The following is a 23,714-nucleotide window of genomic DNA, read 5'->3' as shown; positions in this document are numbered from 1 at the left end:
AGACTGCAGACATGACAACTGGCCAGAAGACCATCATTGATACCCTCCATAGGATGGGTAAGCCACAAAAGTTCATAGCTAAGGAGGCTGGTTGTTCACAGAGTGCTGTGTCCAAGCATATCAATGGAAAGTCTAGAGGAAGGGCAAAATGTGGCAGGAGAAGATGCACCAGCAAAAAAGATGACCGTGGGCTTCAGCGGATTATCAAACAGGGAAGATTCAAGAATCTGGCAGAGATCCAGAAAGAGTGGAATGAGGCAGGAGTCACAGCTTCAAAAACCAGCACATTCAGACGCATCCGGGAGATGGGCCACAACTGTGGGGTTCCTCAGGTCAAGCCACTTCTGAACCTGAGCCAACATGGGAAGCGTCTCCACTGGGCCAAGGAGAAGAAGGACTGGACTGTTGGCCAGTGGTCCAAGGTCCTCTTTTCCGATGAAAGTAAAGTGTGCCTTTCATTTGGGAATCAAGGTCCAAGGGTTTGGAGGAAGACGGGTGAGGAACAGAACCCAAGCTGCCTGAGGTCCAGTGTGAAATATCCACAGTCCGTCATGATTTGGGGTGCAATGTCCGGTGCAGGTGTTGGTAAACTCTGCTTTCTTAAATCCAAGGTCACCACAACTGAATGTTTTAGAGGACTTCATGATTCCTTCTGCTGAGGATCTGTATGGAGATGCAGATTTCATCTTCCAGCAGGACCTGGCCCCTGCCCATACCGCCAGAAGCACCAAAACCTGGTTTGATGCCCATGCCATCACAGTGCTTGACTGGCCAGCCAACTCACCGGACCTAAACCCCATTGAGAATCTATGGGGTATTCTCAAGAGGAAAATGAGGGGCACCAGACCCAACAACAAAGAAGAGCTGGCAGCAAGCATCAAGGAAATCTGGGCTTCCAAAACTCCCAGGCAATGCCACAGGCTGATTGCTTCAATACCACGTCGCATCGAGGCAGTGATTAAGGCAAAGGGATTCCCAACCAAGTATTGAAGATTGACATATCATTTTGAAAGTACCATATTTTGATTGATTTGATGTGATCCTAATTTCTTTCTTTTTTTTTCCTGCAAAAACTGAGAAGTAAATGGTGATTTCTTCACAGTATTCAAATTTTTTGAATTCCTGTTTTCGTGGGTTATATGAGCTGGAAGCCCAAATTACGTAAAAATAAACACTTGAAATCGTTTAAGTTGTGGGCCCTGAATCTATAATCTATGAAAGTTTAACTTTTTGAATGGAATTATGGAAATTAAACAACTTTTCCATGACATTCTAATTTTTTGGAAAGGGTCTGTATATACACACATATATATGTATACATATACACACATACACATACACACATATATATATACAGTCAAACCTGTCTTAGCGGCCACCTTTATAGAACGGCCACCTGCCTATAGCAGCCACTGAAAAATCCCCTGCAGCAAATTTACATGTTATAGACCCTGTGTATAGCAGTCACCTGTCTAACGTGGCCAGCAGCCACCCATTTTGTCTCCCTTGGTCAACATCTGACCGCATATAGCGGCCAAATTACCAACTCAAGTAGAAGCTTCATGCACGAAAAAGTTAAATTTTTCAATCAATGAAGCCGTCGTGTGTAGACTTTATTTACTGAGTCCTAGCTCAGTCACAATCATTCACAAGATCCACACAAACTGCCAGTTGTTCCACATAAAAAAAACCGTCTTCTTTTGAGCTTGCTATTTCCTGGTCAAACGTGTAACTTTAAGAGCATTTGCACCAAAACATTACTGCAAAGTAGGCTGGGAACAGGACGTGCTCCCAGTGACGCTACAATAAAAATTAAAAAAAACGCTAGCATGCATGCGGCAGCGGGAGCAAAACTGAGTTCGGTTGTACTTAATTGAAGTATTTTAGAATGTACTCACGTTATTTTTGAATAATCCTTTGATCAATCCTCATCCACAAATCCATCAAAGTCCTCATCTTCTGTATTCGACACAAACAAAGCCGTCTTCTTTTCCGTTCGCTACTAGTCTGTTAACTTGTCAGTGTTATTCAGCTCCGAAGCAAAGAAGGAAACTTCTCCTGTTGCTTCTGCCACCTTTATTTATTGAACGCGGCCACCAGACAGCAGCTCAGAACACACACACATCTCTCAGCATCGTCTCTCCTTCCTGCTTGCCCACAAGGCAAAGGTTAAACAAGCCCCACTACGTAGCTGTCCGGCCAATGCCTGTAAGAAATGACACAGTTTATTTCCTGGTGTGCACTGGTCAATACTGTAATGCCGCTTGTTGTGGGGAAGGAGAGACTCACGTCGCCGATGCACTTTAATGGCTTTATTAACAGCGGAGAACACTGCAGGACTTTACATCCACGCCAACATAAACACACTTCACAACTCTCTCCAAACTCACAGCTAGCACTGAGCCTAGCTCTCCTGCTCGGGACGCCCACCGTCACTTCCCGTCACTTCCTGATGAACTAATGTGTGTGTAATGACACTCCGTTTAAAAAGTAAAATATTAAAAACAAGTGTAAGACATTACTAGCACAGCTTTGTTCTGTGAGTCGTGGATATATTCTATCAGTTATTATTAAGCCTCTAGCTTCCTTTTAGTAAGTAAAAACCTTGGCTATGATTGCACTACATTGTCATGTAGACCTACAAAGTACACTTGGAAGAACAAGAGGTGAATAAATGTATTGCAACTGATGTGAAACCGATGAGGGGTAGGATTAAATAAGCTTTGCTTCTTCCTACTCCTTTTTGGACATGCAAAACTGTGAATTGTACTATGTGATGTGCTACTGTTTGACTCATGCATGTTCAGGATTAAAACCATGAACCATGAACCATGATAATAACAAGCCTAGTAGTGCTGTACAACTTTTATCCGCAGTCCGCAGTGCCCTCTACTGGTCAACATTATTATTATTATTTTTTTTTCCGTTTTTTTCCTTTTTTTTTCCTCTACTGGTCAACATTCAAACTGGACTCCCTCTAGTGGCCGCTATAGACAAGTTTGACTGTATATATATATATATATATATATATATATATATATATATATATATATATATATATATATATATATACACACACACACACACATACACATACTGTAGTATATACACATATACACACATATATATATATATACAGTCAAACCTGTCTATAGCGGGCACTAAAGGGAAACGGCAAAAGTGGCCGCTATAGGCAGGTGGCCGTTATAGACAGGTTGGTGGCCATTTTGAATTAACATATTAACATATGAACGTATTAATATGTCTGTGATTAGAAGCTTGTTGTGTTTGCAGATACATATAATTATACTGTTACATGTTGATCAGGAGAGGGCACTGTGGGACTGCGGATAAAAGTTGTAAAGATCTACTAGGTTTATAAACCGCGATTAATAAAGCGATTAAAGTGCATCCTGTGGCCTCATCGGGCTGTGACCTGCAGCGTTTACTGTGACGGTTTGCATCTGAGTGTGAAGCTTCTGGGATGAGACTCAGCACCTCCAAATCCGAGGCCATGGTTCTCAGTCGGAAAAGGGTGGATTGCTCCCTCCGGGTTGGGAATGAGGTCCTGTCCCAGGTGGAGGAGTTCAAGTATCTCGGGGTCTTATTCACGAGTGAGGGAAGGTTGGAGCATGAGGTCGATAGGCGGATCGGCGCAGCGTCTGCAGTAATGCGGTCGCTGTACCGGACCGTCGTGGTGAAGAGAGAGCTGAGCAGGAAGGCAAAGCTCTCAATTTACCGTTCGATCTATGTTCCCACCCTCACCTATGGTCATGAGCTTTGGGTCATGACCGAAAGAACGAGATCGCGGATACAAGCGACTGAAATGAGTTTTCTTCGTAGGGTAGCGGGACTCACCCTAAGAGACAGGGTGAGGAGCTCGGTTATCCGGGAGGAGCTCAGAGTAGAGCCGCTGCTCCTTCACATCGAGAGGAGCCAGCTGAGGTGGCTCGGGCATCTAGTCTGGATGCCTCTCGGACGCCTCTCTGGTGAGGTGTTTCGGGCATGCCCAGCCAGGAGAAGGCCCCGGGGAAGACATAGGACACGCTGGAGGGATTACAGTATGTCTCACAGCTGGCCTGGGAACGCCTTGGTGTCCTCCCGGTGGAGCTGGAGGAGGTGGTCGGGGACCGGGAAGTCTGGGCTTCCCTACTGAGACTGCTGCCCCCGCGACCCGGACCCGGATAAGCGGAGGACAATGGAATGGAATGGAAATAAATCTGTAATTCTTTGACTTCAGTTGTCAGACTTTGAATTTCACTTAAGTCTTAGTGTCAGGGGAACTTGCCCCCAACCACCAAGGAACTAACAAAATGACACAGAAAACAAGATTTGAGATTTTCTCGCGCAAGGAGAGAGCGCCTGTGCCACACTGCAACACTCTCTGGCGGGCTACTCTCCTTGCGCTTCGTTTATTGTCATAGATGGGCGGTACCACAGAAATGGATTTAGTGAGTTCAGTTACATTATCAATCATAATCAGTTCAAGAAGTGGACTGGCAGAGAAAGCAGCCGCCTTGTCACGCCCGTGAAATGTGCCTCATGACCTTTATATGGACCATGTCATCCCCGAACCCATGCATGGGGGTCAACCTTGGTCTTATCTCACAACCCAGGTGCGGGGGGGGCACCTGGATCCACTCAACTGCTTTTCTCAGTCCACTTCACAGCACTTCTCCAATTTTACTGAAAAAACAAAACCTCACATTGAATGTTTGGTCAACTTCAGATAATAAATAATAATAACAGAGCATGTACGTGCATTGGTAAGATAATCCTTAATACTTAGTGATGTACAGACCTGATCCAAATCTTAAGAGCAGTTGAAAAATGTCTAGAATGATCATTTTGCACATTTGGATCTTAATGAGGTTTTAAGTAGAGCTACAATATGCAAAAACAATAAGGGGGGGTGACACAAAAAGCATTTTGAAAAAGTAATTTATTGAAAACAATTAAACTGAAATAGGCTGTTTATCAGCTGATCAAAAGTTTAAGGCCACAGGCTATAAAAGCCCAAATGTGCTCCAAATGTTGATGTAGTGTCAACATTCCCACTGTCATGCCCTCCTGATGCTAAAGCTAAGAAGCTTTCTCTTTTTCACCGTGGTGGGATTGTGGAGCTGCATAAGCAAGGCCTCTCGCAGCGTGCCATGGCTGCAGAGGTTGGGAGCAGGAAATCAGTCATTCTAAGTTTTTGGAAAGATCCTGAGCATTTTGGAACAAAAAAGTCAAGTGGTAGACCCAAAAACATCACACCTGCGCTGAGCCGGAGGATCAAGACACAGGGCGGTCTTCCACCCACATGAAGGCCCTCACTGGTGCCAACTGCAGCGCAATAACCATCAGACGCCATCTGCGTGAAAAGGCTTTAAAAACAAAAAGGAATTCAAAGACCTCGTCTGCTTCAAAGCCACAAAAGTGCCCGTTTAGGCTTTGCCAGTGAGCATCAAACATGGGACATTGAAAGGTGGAACAAAGTTTTATTCTCTGATGAGAACAAATGTAACCTTGATGGTCCAGATGGCTTCCAACGTTACTGGCATGACAAGGAGATCCCACCTGAGATTTTTTCTACCCGGCACAGCAGAGGGGTGTCCATCATGGTCTGGGGTGCTTTTTCATTCAGTGGAACACCGGAGCTTCAGGTGGTGCGGGGTCGTCAAACGGATGCAGATGTTGGGGTGGGCATCCCTCATGACCGAGGGCCCTCGTCTGTGTGGTACCAGCTGGGTTCTTCAACAGGACAACGCTGCAGTTCACAATGCTGGCTTGACCAAGGACTTCTTCAGGGAGAATAACATCTCTCTTTTGGACCATCCTGATTTCAATCCCATAGAGAACATTTGGGGATGGATAGCAAGGGAAGTTTCTAAAAATGGCCATCAGTTCCAGACAGTTGATGCCCTTGGTGAAGCCATCTTCACCACTTGGAGATGTTCCCACTAGCCTCCTGGAAACACTGGCATCAAGCATGCCCAAAGCCATCTATGAAGTGATGAACAAGAACAGTGGAGCTCCTCATTACTGAGTCCTACTGACAACATTTTTGGTTATTTTTTGAGCGATGGTCTTAAACTTTTGATCAGGTGATAAACATCCTATTTCAGTTGAATTGTTGCTTTCAATCAATGACTTTTTCAAAGTGCTTTTTGTCTCACCCCCCTTCTTGTTTTTGCATATTGTAGCTCTACTTAAAACCTCATTAAGATCCAAATGTGCAAAATGATCGTTCTAGACATTTTTCAACACAAGCAATGGGAGTAACAATAATTACCCCAATTAGTTATCTGATTTTTACTCCAATCGATGGCACGGTTATGAACGTTAAGCCAGGTGAGGCCGAGGACTAATGGAGCAGACTGAGAAGGTACAACGTAAAAGCGAATGAGTTCATTTTGGTTGCCAGAAAGTTGAAGAGATAACGGTTCCGTACGATGCGAAACTACTGCCAAGAGACGCCCATCAAGGGAATGTACTTCCTTGTGGTCACTTAATTCAACTCTTTATATCATGCTTCTCCACAAAAGCAGAGTCCATGAAGCAGTCAATAAGTGCCAACATTTGTATATTCCTACCCCCCCCCGTGATAGTCCCTGCTAACTGCAGTCTCTGACTTGCTGAAGTAGGCTTGATACTCTGGTTAGAGTCAACCGCATACTCACAGGTGGTGGGAAAAGGCTGATTCACTCCACATGTGGATATGGATGTCGATCCTGTTGATGATTCCTTACACAGTCATGGGTGATCCAGGTCAACGAGCCGGTCGAGAGGGACACTTGTTGATCTAATGATCGGGTTCCCCGCAGTAGAGGCAGAGATGTAGTCGCAGTCTCTGTAGTTTCTCAGATGAAGAGAGACGTAGACCTCCAAGCTGCATAGGCTTCTCCGTAGACTCGGCAGCAGGCTTTTAGGACGGATCCCTCATGAACTCATCCTTGAGGGTGCGTGGTATCGACACCGGCTTACATCGAGAAGGTCCCGTAGCTCCTGGGTATCCCTCTTCTCCACGTTCACGATCTCGTTCCCTCAAACGGTTATCCAGGCGTATAGCGAGGTCAATAAGTTCATCCAAAGAGGACGTAAAATCCCTCACCGCCAACTCATCCTTGATCCGGGAATGCAAAGCCTTACGGAATATTCCACGGAGTGCCTCGTCGTCATAGCCACTCTCCGCCGCTAAGACTCTAAAGTTGAGTGTCTGCCTTGCCGAATGTCCAGCAGACGGTTACCTGCTTCCCTTCCCCTAATATGGTGATCAAACACCTTCATCATCTCCGAAAGAAAAAAAATGTGTAGGAGGTGCAAATGGCTGGCTTAGCCTTGCTAGCTGCTATGGCCCAGGCCTTGTCTGTAAGTAGACTCATAATGAAAGCTACTTTAGACTGGTCAGAGGAGTATGTGTTACGCTGCTGGCCAAAAATCAACGAGCACTGGTGTAAGAACTGGTCACATGTAGCAGACTAACCCGAAAAACGAGCTGGGTGAGGAATGTTAGGTCCACGAGCTACCAGGCTCGGATGTGCAGCTGCCGGCAGCGGAGTAGCTAAGGTGGTGTCAAGTGGCAGTGCAATACACCCATGAAGTCCGGGTATGAGAGCTTGCTCCAGACGCTGGTCAATGGAGCTAACACTAGCGGAAAGAGCAGCAAGAGTCTCCATAATTAAGCACGGATACAGAGCAGGAAAAAGAAACAAAAACAGGAACCAAAAGAGCTGCATAAAAAAACTAGCATAAATGGTGGAACGAAAAATGACCGCTGCTGGAGAAAGCCAAGCAGGGAACAAGGCACTTACAAATTACAGACAGAGCAATAGACCAGAAAGCAGAATACGTAGAAAATAGGATTGCTGGAAGGAGCAGGTCACTGTGGCACGGTTGGTAACAATCTGGCACTGAGGTGGTGTCTTCACACATCTTAAGAAGGCTGCTAATCAGGCACAGGTGAGATTAATCAGCCCATCAAGTGGTCATGGAGGTGTGCTGCAATAGAACAGCAGACAAACACTGTACTGTACATATCAACTAACCCTAACCCCAAAAAAGCAGCTGCATAACTGTCTTTGTTTTGTTTATGTGTGTGCATCTTTGTGGTGATTATCTTTAATACGTGTGGTATGAAGCACATTTCAGCATAGCCTTGAAGGACATCGGTTGGTCTGCAACTGCAGCCTCAGCGTCAACAGACACAGGGGGGCCGTGAGTCGCCACCTTCTCTGTTGCAGGGTCACAGTAGCATTCCTAAAAAAACATTTCTAAAGGGCAACACACGTCAATACTACTAAGATATACAAGTATAAGTGATTATTATATTGCTTGTTAATTTATGTACAGTTCCAACAATAACACTATTTGCTCATCCCTCTTTTGCCCACAGCTCAGTCCCGTTACTTTCCAGACACGCCTCATATTAAGATATGTTTTTTTGGCCTTGCGATCCACGTGTCTGCAACTTTTTGCAAGCACTTTTCAGTGGTACAGTCCAGAGGAGCTGAGGTGAGCGTTAGCTTTGAACGCTAGGAAGACTTATTGGACGGACCTCAACTTGGACGGACTTATTGGCTCATAATGGCTCCTAAAAAAGTGTTAATATTTACAAAAGGTTAAAGATGACGGTTAAAGGAGTTCAAGATGCTTTGTAAAGGTGAAATGCCACTTGTGTCAGCATCTTCTTACATATCACACAAACAGGTAAGGCTGTTACCCCAACTTCATTTGATCCCCACAATTGATTTCAGTGCAAGAAACGAGGCTGCTAGTGAAGAGTTTTGGCCAGCTGTTGTTTTTCAAGCCATGTTGTTCCTATTCTACATGCACTTTTCTGATGTGTGCCGACAGCAACCGTGTTTTGGTTTCATTGGTCTTGTTTGTGTGTCACTAAATAAAAGAAGGTACTGTTGTTTCACACCTCCCACGCATGACAGATGAGATCTGTTTGCCATTCCCCTTGTTCATAAAAAAAACAAGAGTCGGCTATTACTTGACTGTCGACAAAATGTAACAAATCAGGTTGGACGATGAAAATTCATATTGAAGACAGCCCTAGCGGCCATACTTTGAGATGTGTCTCCTGAGCTGTGTTTGTTTGTCCTGTGATTGACTTCTTGTCAGTCCCGCATATACAAAAACAGCTGGAATAGACTCCAGCTCACCCGCAACCGTCACGAGGACAAGCCCATGATGAATGAACTGATGGAATGATATATGTTCTTCTTCATCACATATCAACTATATGATCGTTATGACATGAAATAGGATATTTTACATTTCAAAATAAAATCTGCATGTCAAACTCTCCCACCAGAGACTTCCTCCCCCGTGGTTCTGGTATTGTCACCCGGCGCCCCTTAGTGCTGCAGCTCATCAATTGTCCAACAGGTGGGACACTATTTTCCTCCCCTTGACACGCGTGACAGTGATGACGCTGATGATGATGATGTCATCAAGCAGAGTATGCAGAGTTCCTGCACTGCAAAGGGAAAAAGTTCACCGACTTTGAAGAAGTTCGTCAGGAAATTGAAGCAGAAACTGATCGAGTGACGGGACAAAACAAAGGAATCAGTCCCGTTCCCATCAACCTGAGAGTCTACTCGCCCAATGGTAACACACACACGCACACACCTTGACTTATTATTGAACGTAAAGAGGATGAAAGTGATAAATGGAGATTGCTGTATTTTATTTCCATCCATCCATCTGGAGCCTATCCCAGGTGCCTTTTGGCAACAGGCGGGGTACACCCTGGACTGGTGTCCAGCCAATGGCAGGGCACATATAGACAAACACTCACATTCATACCTATGGACAATTTAGAGTCTCCAGTGAAGCTAACATACATGTTTTTGGAATGTGGGAGGAAACCGGAGTACCCAGAAAACCTACACACGCACGGGGAGAACATGCGAACTCCACACAGAGATGGTATTTTATTTCTTTTTTGACCACATCCACTTGGAAAGTTGATGACAAAAATGTTGGTTTCGACTAAAATATGCGACCTCCTTTATCATCATCATTCCCCAGGGGCGGAGTCATGCAGGCTGACTGGTTGGTAGCCCCTCCCTATGGGTGGAGTTTACCAGGTGTTTGTGTTGGCAGTGTTGAACCTAACGCTGGTGGATCTTCCCGGAATGACCAAAGTTCCAGTGGGAGACCAGCCGGCTGACATCGAGCAGCAGATTCGGGACATGCTCATGCAGTTCGTCACCAAGGACAACTGCCTCCTATTGGCCGTCTCTCCCGCCAACTCTGACCTCGCCAATTCCGACGCGCTGAAGGTCGCCAAGGAGGTTGACCCCCAAGGTCGTTTTGCATGCCGTGTCATCTCCTTCTGCTTGTTGGAACTCCATACACAACAGACCTTTACTGTGTGTGTGTGTGTGTGTGTGTTCAGGTCTCAGAACCATTGGTGTGGTCACCAAATTGGACCTAATGGATGAGGGAACCGATGCCAAAGACATTCTGGAGAACAAGCTGCTGCCACTTCGCAGAGGTACAGTCAGTTCCTTGGTTCAGTTGTCAGGGTCTACAGCAGTGGTCCCCAACGTTTTTTGACCCACGGACCAGATTGTGTTCCCACAAATCTCCCGCGGCCCGGGGGTTGGGGACCACTGGTCTACACGGTTTCTTCTAGGCTGTGTCCAGTCTATGCATCAGGTTCTACAGGGTCGCCTCTAGGTCCTACCAGTTTGCTTAGAGATGCGATTGAGCCATGCCTAGTCTGTGCCTCAGTTTTTACCGGGTCACATCCAGGCTGGGCCACATCCAGAATCTACCAGGCCACACCTGGATTCTACCAAGACATGTCTAGTCGGTGCCTCAGGCCTGTCGAGTGTGTGTGATTGATCTAATTTCCTGCCTCCAGTTGGCTTGTGTCATATTTTTGTTCCCCTGGTTAATCTCTTACACGGTTGTTTCCACCTGACCTCTGTGCCTGGATGGTCAGGTTACGTTGGAGTGGTCAACCGCAGTCAGAAGGATATTGACGGCAAGAAAGACATTACGGCAGCGCTGCAGGCTGAGAGGAAGTTCTTCTTATCCCACGCGGCCTACCGACACCTGGCTGACCGCATGGGAACTGGCTACTTGCAGAAAGTACTCAACCAGGTGCGTCTGCACCAGGAACCGTGTTCTGATTTCTGTGGTCTGCACCACTCCTCCAAAGGGGATCCACTCATGCTCTCATTGTTCTTCTTTAGCAATTGACCAATCACATCAGAGACACATTGCCCGGGTTACGCACCAAGCTTCAGAACCAGCTGCTTTCCATAGAGAAGGAAGTGTCTGAGTACAAGAACTTCAATCCTGATGATCCGAGTCGGAAAACAAAGGCCTTGCTGCAGTCAGTACACACGCACACATCAACCATGTGTCAACCAAGCTCCACCCCATCCTCCTACCAAATGGCCAATAAGAATGATTGGTTTCTTGTCCATCTCAAAATCGATATTAAACATAAATGATGTTGAAATATTTCATGTACTTTTTGTCATGTGTGAGAAAGGATGGTGCAGCAGTTTGCAGTGGACTTTGAAAAGCGAATAGAAGGTTCTGGAGACCAGGTGGACACTTGTGAGCTGTCAGGAGGAGCCAAGATCAATCGCATCTTTCACGAACGATTCCCTTTCGAACTTGTTAAAGTAAACGTTGCATCATAATAATGATAACGTGGTATATTCATGAAGGAAGTCATGTTTGGTACCATCCTGTGTGCGTGTCCAGTTGGAGAGTGATGAGAAGACTCTTCGGAAAGAAATCAGCTATGCTATCAAGAACATTCACGGCATCAGGTGACTTCAGTGTGTGCGTGTGCACGTGTGGGTGGGTGTGTGCACATGTGTGTAAAGGCTGTGTGTTCTATTCCAGGACGGGTCTGTTCACGCCTGACATGGCCTTTGAGACTATCGTCAAGCGTCTGATCAGTCAAATTAAAGAACCTTGTCACAAGTGTATCGACTTGGTCATCGGTGAACTCGTCAACACCGTCAGGCTGTGTGCACTTAAGGTACCACTGCAGTACTCTACTAGTACTCTGGCAGTACTAGGGATTGTCAATCTCAATTCCACACGCATGTATATACACGGGCTAAGTTACCCTTGAAAAAGCATATATTTCAACGCAATATATTTCAATGGCAGCTCTGTATTCATTTAGTGCTTTTAATTTGATGTTGTTCCTGTCATAGATTTACACAATACATCATAAATAAGATAAATTAGATGGCTATAATGTACGTATGTTTTACTGATGCGTTGAAAATCTTTGCCGCTAGCACTGCTTATGCTATTTACATCCATTCTCATCTTCAGTCATGGTCCATTGACATAATCCCCAAAATAGCTGTCCTCGGCTATGCCTGCCAGTAAATAGCAGCTCCTAACCAAAATTTTACCTCGCAGTTCAAAGCAAACGAATCAGCCGAGACATGGATGGCATATAGAAAACACTCTTGGTGGAGACACTCATATGCCAAGGTACCACTGTATAAATAATGCTAAAAATACCAGCAGTGCTCCACCTTCGCTCTGGCAGGCGACGTACGTCCTCCGTGACAACTCAAATCACAGCGACAGACTTTGGTCTTGTTGCCAGAGCCATCTGCCACAGCTTTGAAGCTCAACTCACCGATCTTTCCTCAAACTACGATGTGAGCCGACGGTCACAGGACACACGCACATTCATCTTGCATCAAAAAAGTAGTGCCGTGTGTGTGTGTGTGTGTGTGTGTGTGTGTGTGTGTGTATATCGTGTATGTATAAGCTGTTACCTTCCTGTGTCTTTAGTTGGCTCAGTATCCGATGCTGCGAGAAGAGATGGAGAGAATTGTCACTCAGCACATCCGAGACAGAGAAAGTCGCACAAAAGACCAGGTACACTTCAACTGTCTCCTTGTCCCCATGCGTCCCACAGCTCTTGGATCCTCTTTGTCCCCATGTGTCCCACAGTACTTGTCTCTCTATGTGTCTCTTTGTCCCCATGTGTCCCAAAGTACATGTCTGTTTGTCGCCATGTCTCCCGCAGGACTGGTCTCTGTACCTGTGGATGTGAGTGGTGTACTATACATACCCACAGTAGGCAAAAAACGACGCTTTCACAATGAAAGCATTGTTGTAAAGGCGTGTATTATATTTTCCAATTTTGAAGAACCTTCCGCATATGTGCGTGTGTCCTTCAGGTCCTGCTGCTGGTGGACATTGAGTTGGCGTACATCAACACAAACCATGAAGACTTCATTGGTTTTGCAAAGTAAGAGTGACGACATGATGATTATGTGTATTATTAATAAGGACATCAATGTGTGTGGCAGTGCCCAGCAGAAGAGCAGTCAGATGAACAAGAAGAAAGCCAGTGGGACTCAGGTGCGTATGATCATGTGACATGACTTCCTATTCATTCGTAATAGGCATGGGCCGATATGACGTGACGGTATGATAACCTTGGCCAAAATATCACGCTGTCACGTTATTGTAATTACAGCTCTAAAATGTCTTATTTTCAAATATCTTTATTGAAAAGAGGAAAAAAGGCAAATCAAAACAAATTAAACCATAAAATATAACACGGTGAAAGTGGAACATGAATAACAAAAATAACGGAATACTTTGTGTATAAAATATACCAAATATATCAAATCAATATTTCCGCTGTTTTGGATTCCAAAAATGCGAAGACGAAACAGTTTGTGTAAAAAAAAGTTTATTACAGCAAGGTGGAAAAATACAAAAATACAATGTTGACGAAATACTCCCGGATCTAGTCTCGGGGGAAAATACTAAGAAATAAGGACGCTGCAAGCATGTAACACAAGCAGGAAAAACTAGAACACAGAAACCTGCACAAAAAGGTGGCAGAGAGAAAAAAGGCTAACAGAAATCCCTACTAAACAATCAAGTAGGATAACAGAGTAACTAAAGACACTCACCACAGCAGGGTAATAAACCTGGCAGGGAATACTCAGGTACTTGAGTAAACAATCAAAAAAGGACCAGAGAGTAGCTAAGCGAGAAACTAGTTGCTGGAAGGAGCAGGTAGCTGGCGAAGAGCTGGCAACAATCTGGCACGCTAGTGAGTCTGACTGCAGCAGGGGTGCTCACACTTTTTTAGCCTGCAAGCTGCTTTTAAAATGACCAAGTCCCAAAGAGCTACCTACTACTACAATTATAGAAAGTAGATATTTATTTAATAAAATATGAGTATGTATTTATGTAGGTTATACATGTATACCAGGAATGCACGCACTTTCTCAGCATGCAAGTACAAGTCCAAATGATCTACTTCTTTCTATAAAACATCTAACATATACAAAATGTAACCAGTAAAGTCTGAAATTCTATTGTAAATATTCATGATTAGTATTTCACATTTTCAGAGTTTCCAGGTCATCAAAGTAGTTGCTATCATAATTCCCTTCAATATGGAAGTAAAGATCATTCCACATAATCCTAAATAGTTGTGTACTAGTGAGTGAGTACTGGTAATATGTCAGTCACATTAGCTACGTAACGTTCATTAGGGCACACAGTTCATGTATTACATCCAGTTAGCATTTGCTATCAAACATTAGCCATAGACAAGAATGTAAAATGATGATGCAAAAGACAATGCAGCCCAAGTCAAGGCAACATATTGAAAAGGCTTCACCAATGGGCACATTTTTAATTTCATCATGAAATAATAGTTTAAGAAGCCAACGTGTAGAAAACATTGATTTCTGTAGAAGAGTTCATGACGCCAAGCAAAGCCAGTCAACAATACACTTTTTTTCTACGTAGCTAGCCGCTACAAGTGAACAGATAACTTTAGTTATAGATATAGACATCTTACCGCAGAGTTAGTTCATCCATGATCACAATCATAAAGATGAAAGTTGCATCTTCGTGTTAGCTTGAAACGCTGCGGGGAGCAAATGCAAATCAGGAGGGGAGCTTAATGTCAGCTGACTGATGTCATATGCCAACTACAAAGTGACGTTTACGCCATCAACCCAAACTACCTTGGCTATGTACCGGGAGCTTGCCATCGACGTAATGGCCACCCCTGGGCTGCAGTTTAAGAAATCTTCAGGTGTTTGAATTAACTCCTCTTGCAGACTCAGGGGTGTGCTACAACAAAACAAAGCCAGAGGGCAGCAGAGTAACACACAGAACATGACAATTTTCTTACTTCAAAGAAACAAAGCAAAATGCAAATAAATGCAATCAAGAAGATGCAATCGAATATACTGTATTTCTTTTAACTTCATAGTGGCAGGTCGCACCAGTCCTCAAACTTGCATTTCCGGGTCACGTGATTGTTGTTAGCAACTGAGACGTTACGTGGTTGTTGCGAGGAGCATAAATGCTTCCCCGCACTTCAATCACCTCTCGACATTTGGTGCACTAACATGTCCACCGACAACAGCGCGGTCGTACTGGCGCCGCTCAGTGCTAACCAGGCAGCTCACGCCTGTGGCAGCCCAGTTTCAACTAACACTGGACATGCACAGTATTTGCACGTAGTGGCCGTGCTGAACCTCCACTTTCTCTCATATTGTCGAAGCGCTTTGACGCATAATTTTAGTGGTTTTGAAAGCGTGACTTTTTCATAGCGTGGTATACCTTGTAACCAGCACAAGTCTAATTCATTTAATTTTCTTGTGTTGGCAGGATGAGATTATGGTGAGTGCTTCACTTGGTCTGGACGCTCTGCTGATGTGTTGATGACATCATCACTCACCTCCCTAACAGGTGATTCGTAAGGGCTGGCTGACCATCAATAATATCGGCATCATGAAGGGCGGAGCTAAAGAATACTGGTTTGTTTTGACTGCTGAGACGTTGTCCTGGTACAAAGATGACGAGGTAACGGGACAGAAAAACACACACATACAATATTACATTAATAAGAATAATACATTAGTAGTACTAATAATAATATATGAATAATAATTCTGTTAAGAGATTCAAGAAATGAGAATAATTAATTATCATCTGTAATTAATTAATTGTAATTAATATCACCTAAAAATCGCTTAGAAAAGTCCTCACCTTGAGGTATTTTCATTTACATGTACAACTTTACTGTGGCAGATCAAAAGATTGATATATAACAAAAACGTGGCCTTCTAAAGTTTTTTTTAATTGTTTTTACCAGACGAGAACAGATGCAGGTTGTTTGTCTATATGTGCCCTGCGATTGGCTGGCGACCAGTCTAGGGTGTACCCCACCTGTCACCCAAAGTCAGCTGGGATAGGCTCCAGCATGCCCCCGCGACCCTAATGAGGAGAAGCGGCATAGAAAATGGATGGATAGAACAGATGCAGTCCTCGTCATTTACATATTTTGGACCAGTCCCAAGTGCAGCCAGCAACCTTTAGTTTCCACCACCTGGGGGGATATTGCCGTGTTCTCCAAATAATTACAAAATAAAAATAAAATCAAACATAGTTAACCCATCAAAAAACAGCAACAGTAAAACAGGTTCTCTATGCACTAATTAGCAAAATATTCCATTTAGAAAGAAACAATCCTACTTTGAGAAATTCACGTATCATGGTCAGGTCTGGAACCAATTAACCACAATAAATGAGGGAGTACTACAGTAAATACACTGTATATGTCACGAGTTGCCGTGGGACACGGCGAGGAGTAGGAGCCCAAAGCAGACAAGTGAGCGTAGAGCAAATACAAAAAGGAAAATTTAATATACAAAAGGAGTCTACACAAAAATACAAAGTACAACTAAGGAAAATCCAGCAAGGGTATCAACAACAAAAAACACTAACAGCAAGGAAAAAATGCTAGAAGGTAACAAAAAATACTGAAGGCAAACCTTACAGGAACAGATCAAGATACTAAGCAGGTAGGTACAGGTAGCAGGGAGCCGGACAAAGCGGTAGCAGGAAACAGGAAACAGGAAACAGGAAACAGGAAACAGGTGGTCAGGGAGTCAAGGAGTACAATCTGGCACTGGTCTGGAGTTTGGCTGCAGCTTAAGTAGGCCGGTTGTAATGAGCTGCAGGTGTGTGTAATTAAGTCCGGGTCATGTTCAGGGATGTGCTGCAACACATAAACGGCAGAGGGCAGCAGAGCAGAACACAACATGACAGTATATACACTACTGATCACCATTTTAAGGCCAATTGAAAAATTGCAATTGATATTCTGTGTTGGATCTTAAGGAGGTTCTAAGTAGAGCCTCAACATGCAAAAAGAAGAAATGGGAGGGAGACGAAAAAGTAATTTATTGCAAAGAAGCATTAAAGTGAAATAGGCTGTTTATCAGCTGATCAAAAGTTGAAGAGCACAGTCTTTAAAAGGCAAAATGTTGGTAAAAATGTGGACTGAATGTGATTTAGTGTCAGCTATTCACACTGTCACCATGTCTTGATGGCAAAGGCAAAAAGGCTTTCTCTCTTTGAAGGCGGTGGGATTGTTGCGTTGCATAAGCGAAGCCTCTCTCTCGCAACCACCATTGCTGCTGAGGTTGGACGCAGTAAAACGATCATTTCAAACTTCTTCACACATCCTGAGGCTCATGGAACAAAAAAGTCAAGTGGTAGATCAAAACAAGTGAGGCGGAGGATGCCATTGGCTGTCCGTCAAGACACGGGACCATCCTCGGCCCAAATGAAAGTTGGTACTGGTGCCAAGTGCAGTCCGATAACCATAGACGGCATCTGCCAGAGAAGGATTTCAAGAAGAAAAACGTCTTCAAAGGGCTCGTGTCCTTCAAGGTGTGGAATTAGCAGGAGAGCACCAAACATGGGACATTGAAAGGTGGAAGACTGTTTTATTCTCCCTTGACGCTCTTGATGGCTTCCAACGTTCCAACCCATGTCTGCTTTTGAAGAAATGCATTTTGAAGCTCTACTTAGAACTGTTAAGGTTTGGCGTCAGCCGGAATTCGGATCCCAAGACGCGAGAGCAGGATGTGGTAAAAAGGACTATTTATTACGAGGCAGGAGTAATAAATAGCAAAAAGTAGAAAGATACAAAACAGAAAATCACCCGGAATACACACGGGGAAAAATAGGTAACTAAACTAAGAGACCTGCCGGAAATCAGGCAGAAAGAAATGCTAAAGTACAAGAACAAAAGACACTGCTGAAAACCAAGCAGGCACAATGCTAAACAGAAAAACACTCACGCTGCCGGGAGAAGGACAGGCAGGGAGATGACAGGATTAGCAATGGCAAGTTCGAGGTTTAGCACAACTAGAGCTGTGGAGCACTGCAGCGAGGAGCCTGTGTTGGCACGGTTGGCAACAATCTGGCACCAAACGGATGTCAGCTTGTGGTATAAGAAAGGTGCCAGATGAGCTGCAGGTGCTTCAATTAGGGCCCCAGGAGGTGAGTAGGATGTGCTGCAACGAAAGAACAGAAGACGGCAGCAGAGCAGCATGCTAATCCTGACAAGAACCTCCTTAAGATTGAAAAGTGCAAAATGTACATTCTTGACATTTTTCAACTGGTCTCAAAATTTTGATCAGAAGTGTGTGCGTGTGTGTGTGTGTACAGTATATAGGTGTCAGGTGTTGGGGAACAATTACACTACGGCAAGAAAACATCATTAAGTTCTGCGGCAACTCAGATAACAACAGCACCCCGTAATCATAACAACGGCAGATATCCAAGCAGGATTGTCCAAGATGAAGAGCTGGTACCACAAATGAGCTGCTAACGTTGGGGATCCACCCAGAATGGTTAACACAAGGTTGGACGGATCATTGTGAAGGACCCCCAAAAAGGAACAGCACCATGAAAGTACCATCCATGAGGTGCCTCAGCACCTCATGGAAGCTCCTATCAGGTATGGTGGCAGCCAAAGTGAATAGGCATATGGATCATACATGAGCAAAGCACAGAAGGGTATTGCTAATAAGACCAGGCGAGCCGAACACCAGCTACTGGTTTATAGGGCAATCTCATGAGACTGTAAGACCAGAAGCACCAACCTGTGCACTGCCTGGATTGATTACAAGACAGCTTGCGACTCAATGCCCCACACATGGATACTGGAATGCCTGAAACTGTATAACATCAACAAGTCGCAAGCTCCTTAAAATGCTTCCACCCCAATTCAAAAGAGGGAGGGCTGAGGACTAGTGAGTGTCAATGGCATTGTCCAGGAGAAAACAACAGGACTCCAAGAATACATCAAGATGATCCTAAGGATGACCTGCTAGCTGAATGCCTCAGGCAACAGCATCCCTGTAGGGAGGAGAAGCCAGATGGGCTGTCATGGATCGGCAAGCTCCTGCATGGCATGTACCGCCCACAAATTGAAGAAGGGGCTGACATCATAACAAAGCAGTGGCTGGAAAAGGCCAGGACCCAAGGTGCAAAGAAGGCGAAGAGACAGTGCAACACAGAAGGGTAAGAGGCTGGCAGGATGGGCATACATGGAGTGGCACAACCAGGTAGCAGGAATAGTGTACCGGAACATCGGTACCAAATATGGACCGGTGGTCTGGAGTAGGCAACAGTGGTGCCAGTCATGGTCAGGGCAATGGGGGCAGTCACTCCCACGCTGGGTGGGTGGCTCAATCACATACCAGGAACAACGTCTGACATCTCCATTCAGAGCACAATACTGGGGACAGCTAAGATCCTGTGCAGAACCCTCAAGCTCCCAGACCTCTAGTAGAGAACCCCATCTGGAAGGAGATACCTTCCAGTCTATACAAATCGTACACAACCAGCACAGCGACAAGGGTCACTAATCATTCTTAAAGCTCATGTGTCTTGTGTGGAATATCACACATGTCAACTTTTACTAAGATGTCAAGTGTGTGTTCTCCCCTCACAGGAGAAGGAGAAGAAGTACATGCTACCTGTTGATAATCTGAAGCTCAAAGACATAGAGAAGAGTTTCATGTCCAGCAAGCACATTTTTGCTCTCTTCAACACTGAACACAGGTATGTGTGTGTGTGTGTGTGTGTGTATTTTATGACCATTTTGACTTTACAACGTAACTTAACAACGGAAATATTTCTCTTGCATGTTAAAATACTTTTAGTAATGTTTGACAAGATGATTTTAAAAAGGATTAGTATAACAGCATAATTAAAATTAGTGATGCTTTGTCTTCTCATTCATTTATCGTCTTCCTGTCCCTCTACTCGAGTCTCTTCTTCTCAACACAACCGCTTGAGACAGATGGCGCATATATAAAAAAAACTTCTTCCCTCACCCACCCCCCATCTCCCCTGGTAGATGGGGGGTGGGTAGGTGGTCTTGGTAGGTTGTCTGTTCATCTCAAGCTCGGGTCCTCTACCAGAGGCCTGGGAGCTTGAGCGTCCTGCGCAGTATCTTAGCTGTTCCTAGGACTGCGCTCTTCTGGACGGAGATGTCTGATGTTTCTCCAGGTATCTGCTGGAGCCACTACTCCAGTGTGGGGGACACGGCCCCCAGCGCTCCTATGACCACGGGCACCACTGTTGCGTTCACCTTCTAGGCTCTCTCCAGCTCTTCCTTGGTATTTGTCTAGTTTCTGGTGTTCCTTATTCCTGATAATGCCGTCATTGGGGATGGCTACATCCATCACAATGGCTGTCCTCTGCTGCTCATCCATGATCATCATGTCCATCTTATCGGTCTGTATTGGGAAGTCCCACAGGATCTTAGCCCTCCCATTTTCCACCACCTTGGAGGGTGTTTCCCATTGAGATCTAGGGGTGTCCAGTCCATATTCTGCACAGATGTTTGTGTACACTATACCGGCTACTTGGTTATGGCGTTCCATGTATTCTTTTCCTGCCAGTATCTTACGCCCTGCTATTAGGTGCTGGACTGTTTCAGGGGCCTCTTTGCACAGCCTGCACCTGGGATCCTGCCTGGTGTGGTAGATCTGGGCCTGTATTGCTATGGTGCTCAAGGCCTGCTTCTGTGCTGCCATGATTAGCGCCTCTGTGCTGTCCTTCAGTCCAGCCCTCTCTAGCCATTGGTAGGACTTGTTCAGATCCGCCACCTCAGCTGTCTTCTACAGATGCACTATCGAAAGTGTCCTTACCGCCTCCATCACTGTCTGGTACGGTAACTGTACAACATGTGATAGGAAGGCACTCCAGCGGGTGATCAAGACCTTACAGAACATTGTTGGGGCAGCCCTCCCCTCACTGCAAGACATTTATAAATCTCGAGTCCTACGAAGAACAAACAACCTCATCAAGGACATCCACAACACTCATTATTCACACTCCTACCGTCAGGCAGATGCTACAGGAGTTTGAAGTCCAGGACCACAAGGCTGGCAAACAGCTTTTACCCACAGGCCATCAGGCTTCTCAACGAAGCACTCAACACGCGCACACACTCATAGCACTTTGTTTATTGATTTATTTATTTGTATTAATGTCTCCTCTGTTGTTGTTGCTGAATTTTTTGGTATTTATGTTTTAGATGTTCTTATTCATTTTCTTGTCTTTTTTTCTTTCTTTCTTTTTTGGGAGAATGAACAGAAAAAGAATTTCATTCCATAGTAGAACCACCAGTTTTACTGTGCATATGACAATAAAAACTCTTGAATCTTGAATCTTGAATCTATCTGTCGGTGGTATATCCCATGCAGGGTTTTTTCCTCCATGGTGGTTCCTCCAACTTTTTCTTTTCCAGTTTCCACTGCCTGAGACATTCACTAAGTGCTTCATCTCTTGGGGCCATCTTCCTGATGTATTCGTGGAGCTTGGATGTTTCGTCTTGGATAGTGGTCCTGATGCTCACTAATCCTCAGCCTCCCTCTTTGCTCTTAGCGTATAGCCTCTGGATACTGGATCTGGGGTGGAACCCTCCGTGCATGGTGAGCAGCTTCCGTGTTTTAACATCTGCGGTCTGAACTTCATCCTTTGACCAGCTTATTATCCCAGCAGGGTATATGATCACTGGCAGGGCATAGCTGTTCATTGCCCGGATCTTGTTCTTGCATTGAGCTGACTTCTCAGGACTTGCCTTCCACGTTGCAGACACTTGACCGTTGCAGCTTTCCTTGTGGCCTCTTCATGGTTACCATTTGCCTGTGGTATTCCAAGGTACTTGTAGCTCTCCTCAACATCTACTATTCTGCCCCCTGGGAGTGCAGTGCCCTGTGTATGGACTACCTTCCCTCTCTTTGTTACCATTCGGCCACATTTCTCCAGTCCCAATGACATTCCGATGTCCCTGCTGTAGATCCTGGTGGTATGTATATACACTGCTCACAAAAATTAAAGGAACACTTTTTTTATTTAACCTGGCATGAATTTAATTAAACCTGTCTGATAATTTTCTGGTTGGTTAAGCAGCTGAGGAGCTCGTTGATAAATTTCAGCTGTATTGGTGTTCATGGAATTAACAACAGGTGCACTTCAGTGGCAACAATTAGAAAACCCTCAAAACAGGACTGGTTTTACATGTGGAGGTCATTTCAAGTTTCTCCCTCTTGATCTTTTTTGGCTGGTTTTCCACTCGTGCTGATTTTGGCTTGCATAATTATCTCTACTGGCAGTATGAGGCGATTCCTTAACCCTACAGAAGTTGCACAGGTTGTCCAACTTCTCCAGGATGGCACATCCACACGTGCTGCAGCAAGAAGGTTTACCCAAACAATCAGGAACAGACTTCATGAAGGTGGCCTGAGGGCCCGACGTCCTGTAGTGGGCCCTGTGCTCACTGCCCAGCACCGTGGAGCTTGACTGGCATTTGCTCAAGAACACCAGAATTGGCAAGTCCGCCACTGGCGCCTTGTACTTTTCACAGACGAGAGCAGGTTCACCCTGAGCACCTGTGATAGACGTGAAAGAGTCTGGAGAAGACAAGGAGAACGTTATGCTGCCTGCAACGTCGTTCAACATGACAGGTTTGGTGGTGGGTCAGTGATGGTCTGGGGAGGCATATCCATGGAGGGACGACAGACCTCTATAGGAAATGGTGCTCTGACTGCCATAAGGTATCGAGATGAAATCCTTGAACCCATTGTCAGACCCTACGCTCGTGCAGTAGGTCCTGTTTCCTCCTAATGCACGACAATGCCCGGCCTCACGTGGCAAGAGTATGCAGGCAGTACCTGAAGGATGAAGGAATTGAAACAATTGAATGGCCTTCACGATCCCCTGACTTAAACCCAATAGAACATCTCTGGAACATTATGTTTTGGTCCATTAGGCGCCGCCAGGTTGCTCCTCAGACTGTACAGCAGCTCAGGGATGCCCTCACACAGATCTGGGAGGAAAAGCCACAAGACACCACCAAAGTGAAAAAATTATGTATCAGACTGGTCCATTTTGCCAAAATGTCATTGTAGCAACACAAAATGATTCTCAGTAGTTTGTGTGGCCCCTACGTGCTTGTACGCATGCCTGACAACGTCGGGGCATGCTCCTAATGAGACTACGGATGGTGTGTTCCTTTTTTGGGGTGGCAGTGTATATATTAAATTGTTTCCTCGCTGACCCGGTCGGTATCTCCTTCAAAATGGGGTCCTCTACTAGACACCTGGGAGCTTGAGGGTTCTGCACAGGATCTTAGCAGTTCCCAGTATTGTGCTTTTTTGGATGGAGATGTCAGATGTTGCTCCTGGTATCTGATGGAACCATCCACCCAGCGTGGGAGTGACTGCCCCCTGTGCTCTGACCCCGTGTTCCGTCTTCAGGACGTTGCTATCATTGGGGATTGCTTCATCTATCATCACTGCTGTCTTCTGATGTTTATTCACCACCACTGTGTCAGGCTGCTTGGCCATCACCAGTTTGTCCCACAG

General features: G+C 45.1%; 1 protein-coding gene across 3 annotated transcripts in view; it reads left to right on the top strand.

Moving 5' to 3' along the window:
- The window catches only part of LOC129179522 (dynamin-1-like), a 43,188-nt gene that overhangs the window by 3,334 nt on the left and 16,140 nt on the right, over window positions 1-23,714 (top strand). Inside the window, exons 2-16 of one of the 3 annotated variants that reach the window (XM_054772849.1) lie at window positions 9,305-9,378; window positions 9,451-9,600; window positions 10,099-10,302; window positions 10,394-10,492; window positions 10,946-11,106; window positions 11,199-11,341; window positions 11,504-11,639; window positions 11,722-11,789; window positions 11,866-12,004; window positions 12,784-12,870; window positions 13,176-13,246; window positions 13,308-13,359; window positions 15,646-15,657; window positions 15,727-15,840; window positions 19,790-19,899. In XM_054772849.1, coding sequence (XP_054628824.1) covers window positions 9,305-9,378; window positions 9,451-9,600; window positions 10,099-10,302; window positions 10,394-10,492; window positions 10,946-11,106; window positions 11,199-11,341; window positions 11,504-11,639; window positions 11,722-11,789; window positions 11,866-12,004; window positions 12,784-12,870; window positions 13,176-13,246; window positions 13,308-13,359; window positions 15,646-15,657; window positions 15,727-15,840; window positions 19,790-19,899 — 1,620 coding nt within the window. Of the gene's footprint in view, window positions 1-9,304; window positions 9,379-9,450; window positions 9,601-9,856; window positions 10,303-10,393; window positions 10,493-10,945; window positions 11,107-11,198; window positions 11,342-11,503; window positions 11,640-11,721; window positions 11,790-11,865; window positions 12,005-12,783; window positions 12,871-13,175; window positions 13,247-13,307; window positions 13,360-15,645; window positions 15,658-15,726; window positions 15,841-19,789; window positions 19,900-23,714 lie in introns of those variants that run through there. The other 2 variants (XM_054772850.1, XM_054772851.1) reach the window with 2 other exon arrangements.

This window comes from Dunckerocampus dactyliophorus, chromosome 4, assembly GCF_027744805.1.
Source record: "Dunckerocampus dactyliophorus isolate RoL2022-P2 chromosome 4, RoL_Ddac_1.1, whole genome shotgun sequence".
Taxonomy (NCBI): domain Eukaryota; kingdom Metazoa; phylum Chordata; class Actinopteri; order Syngnathiformes; family Syngnathidae; genus Dunckerocampus; species Dunckerocampus dactyliophorus.
This window is presented reverse-complemented; position numbering and strand designations above follow the sequence as displayed.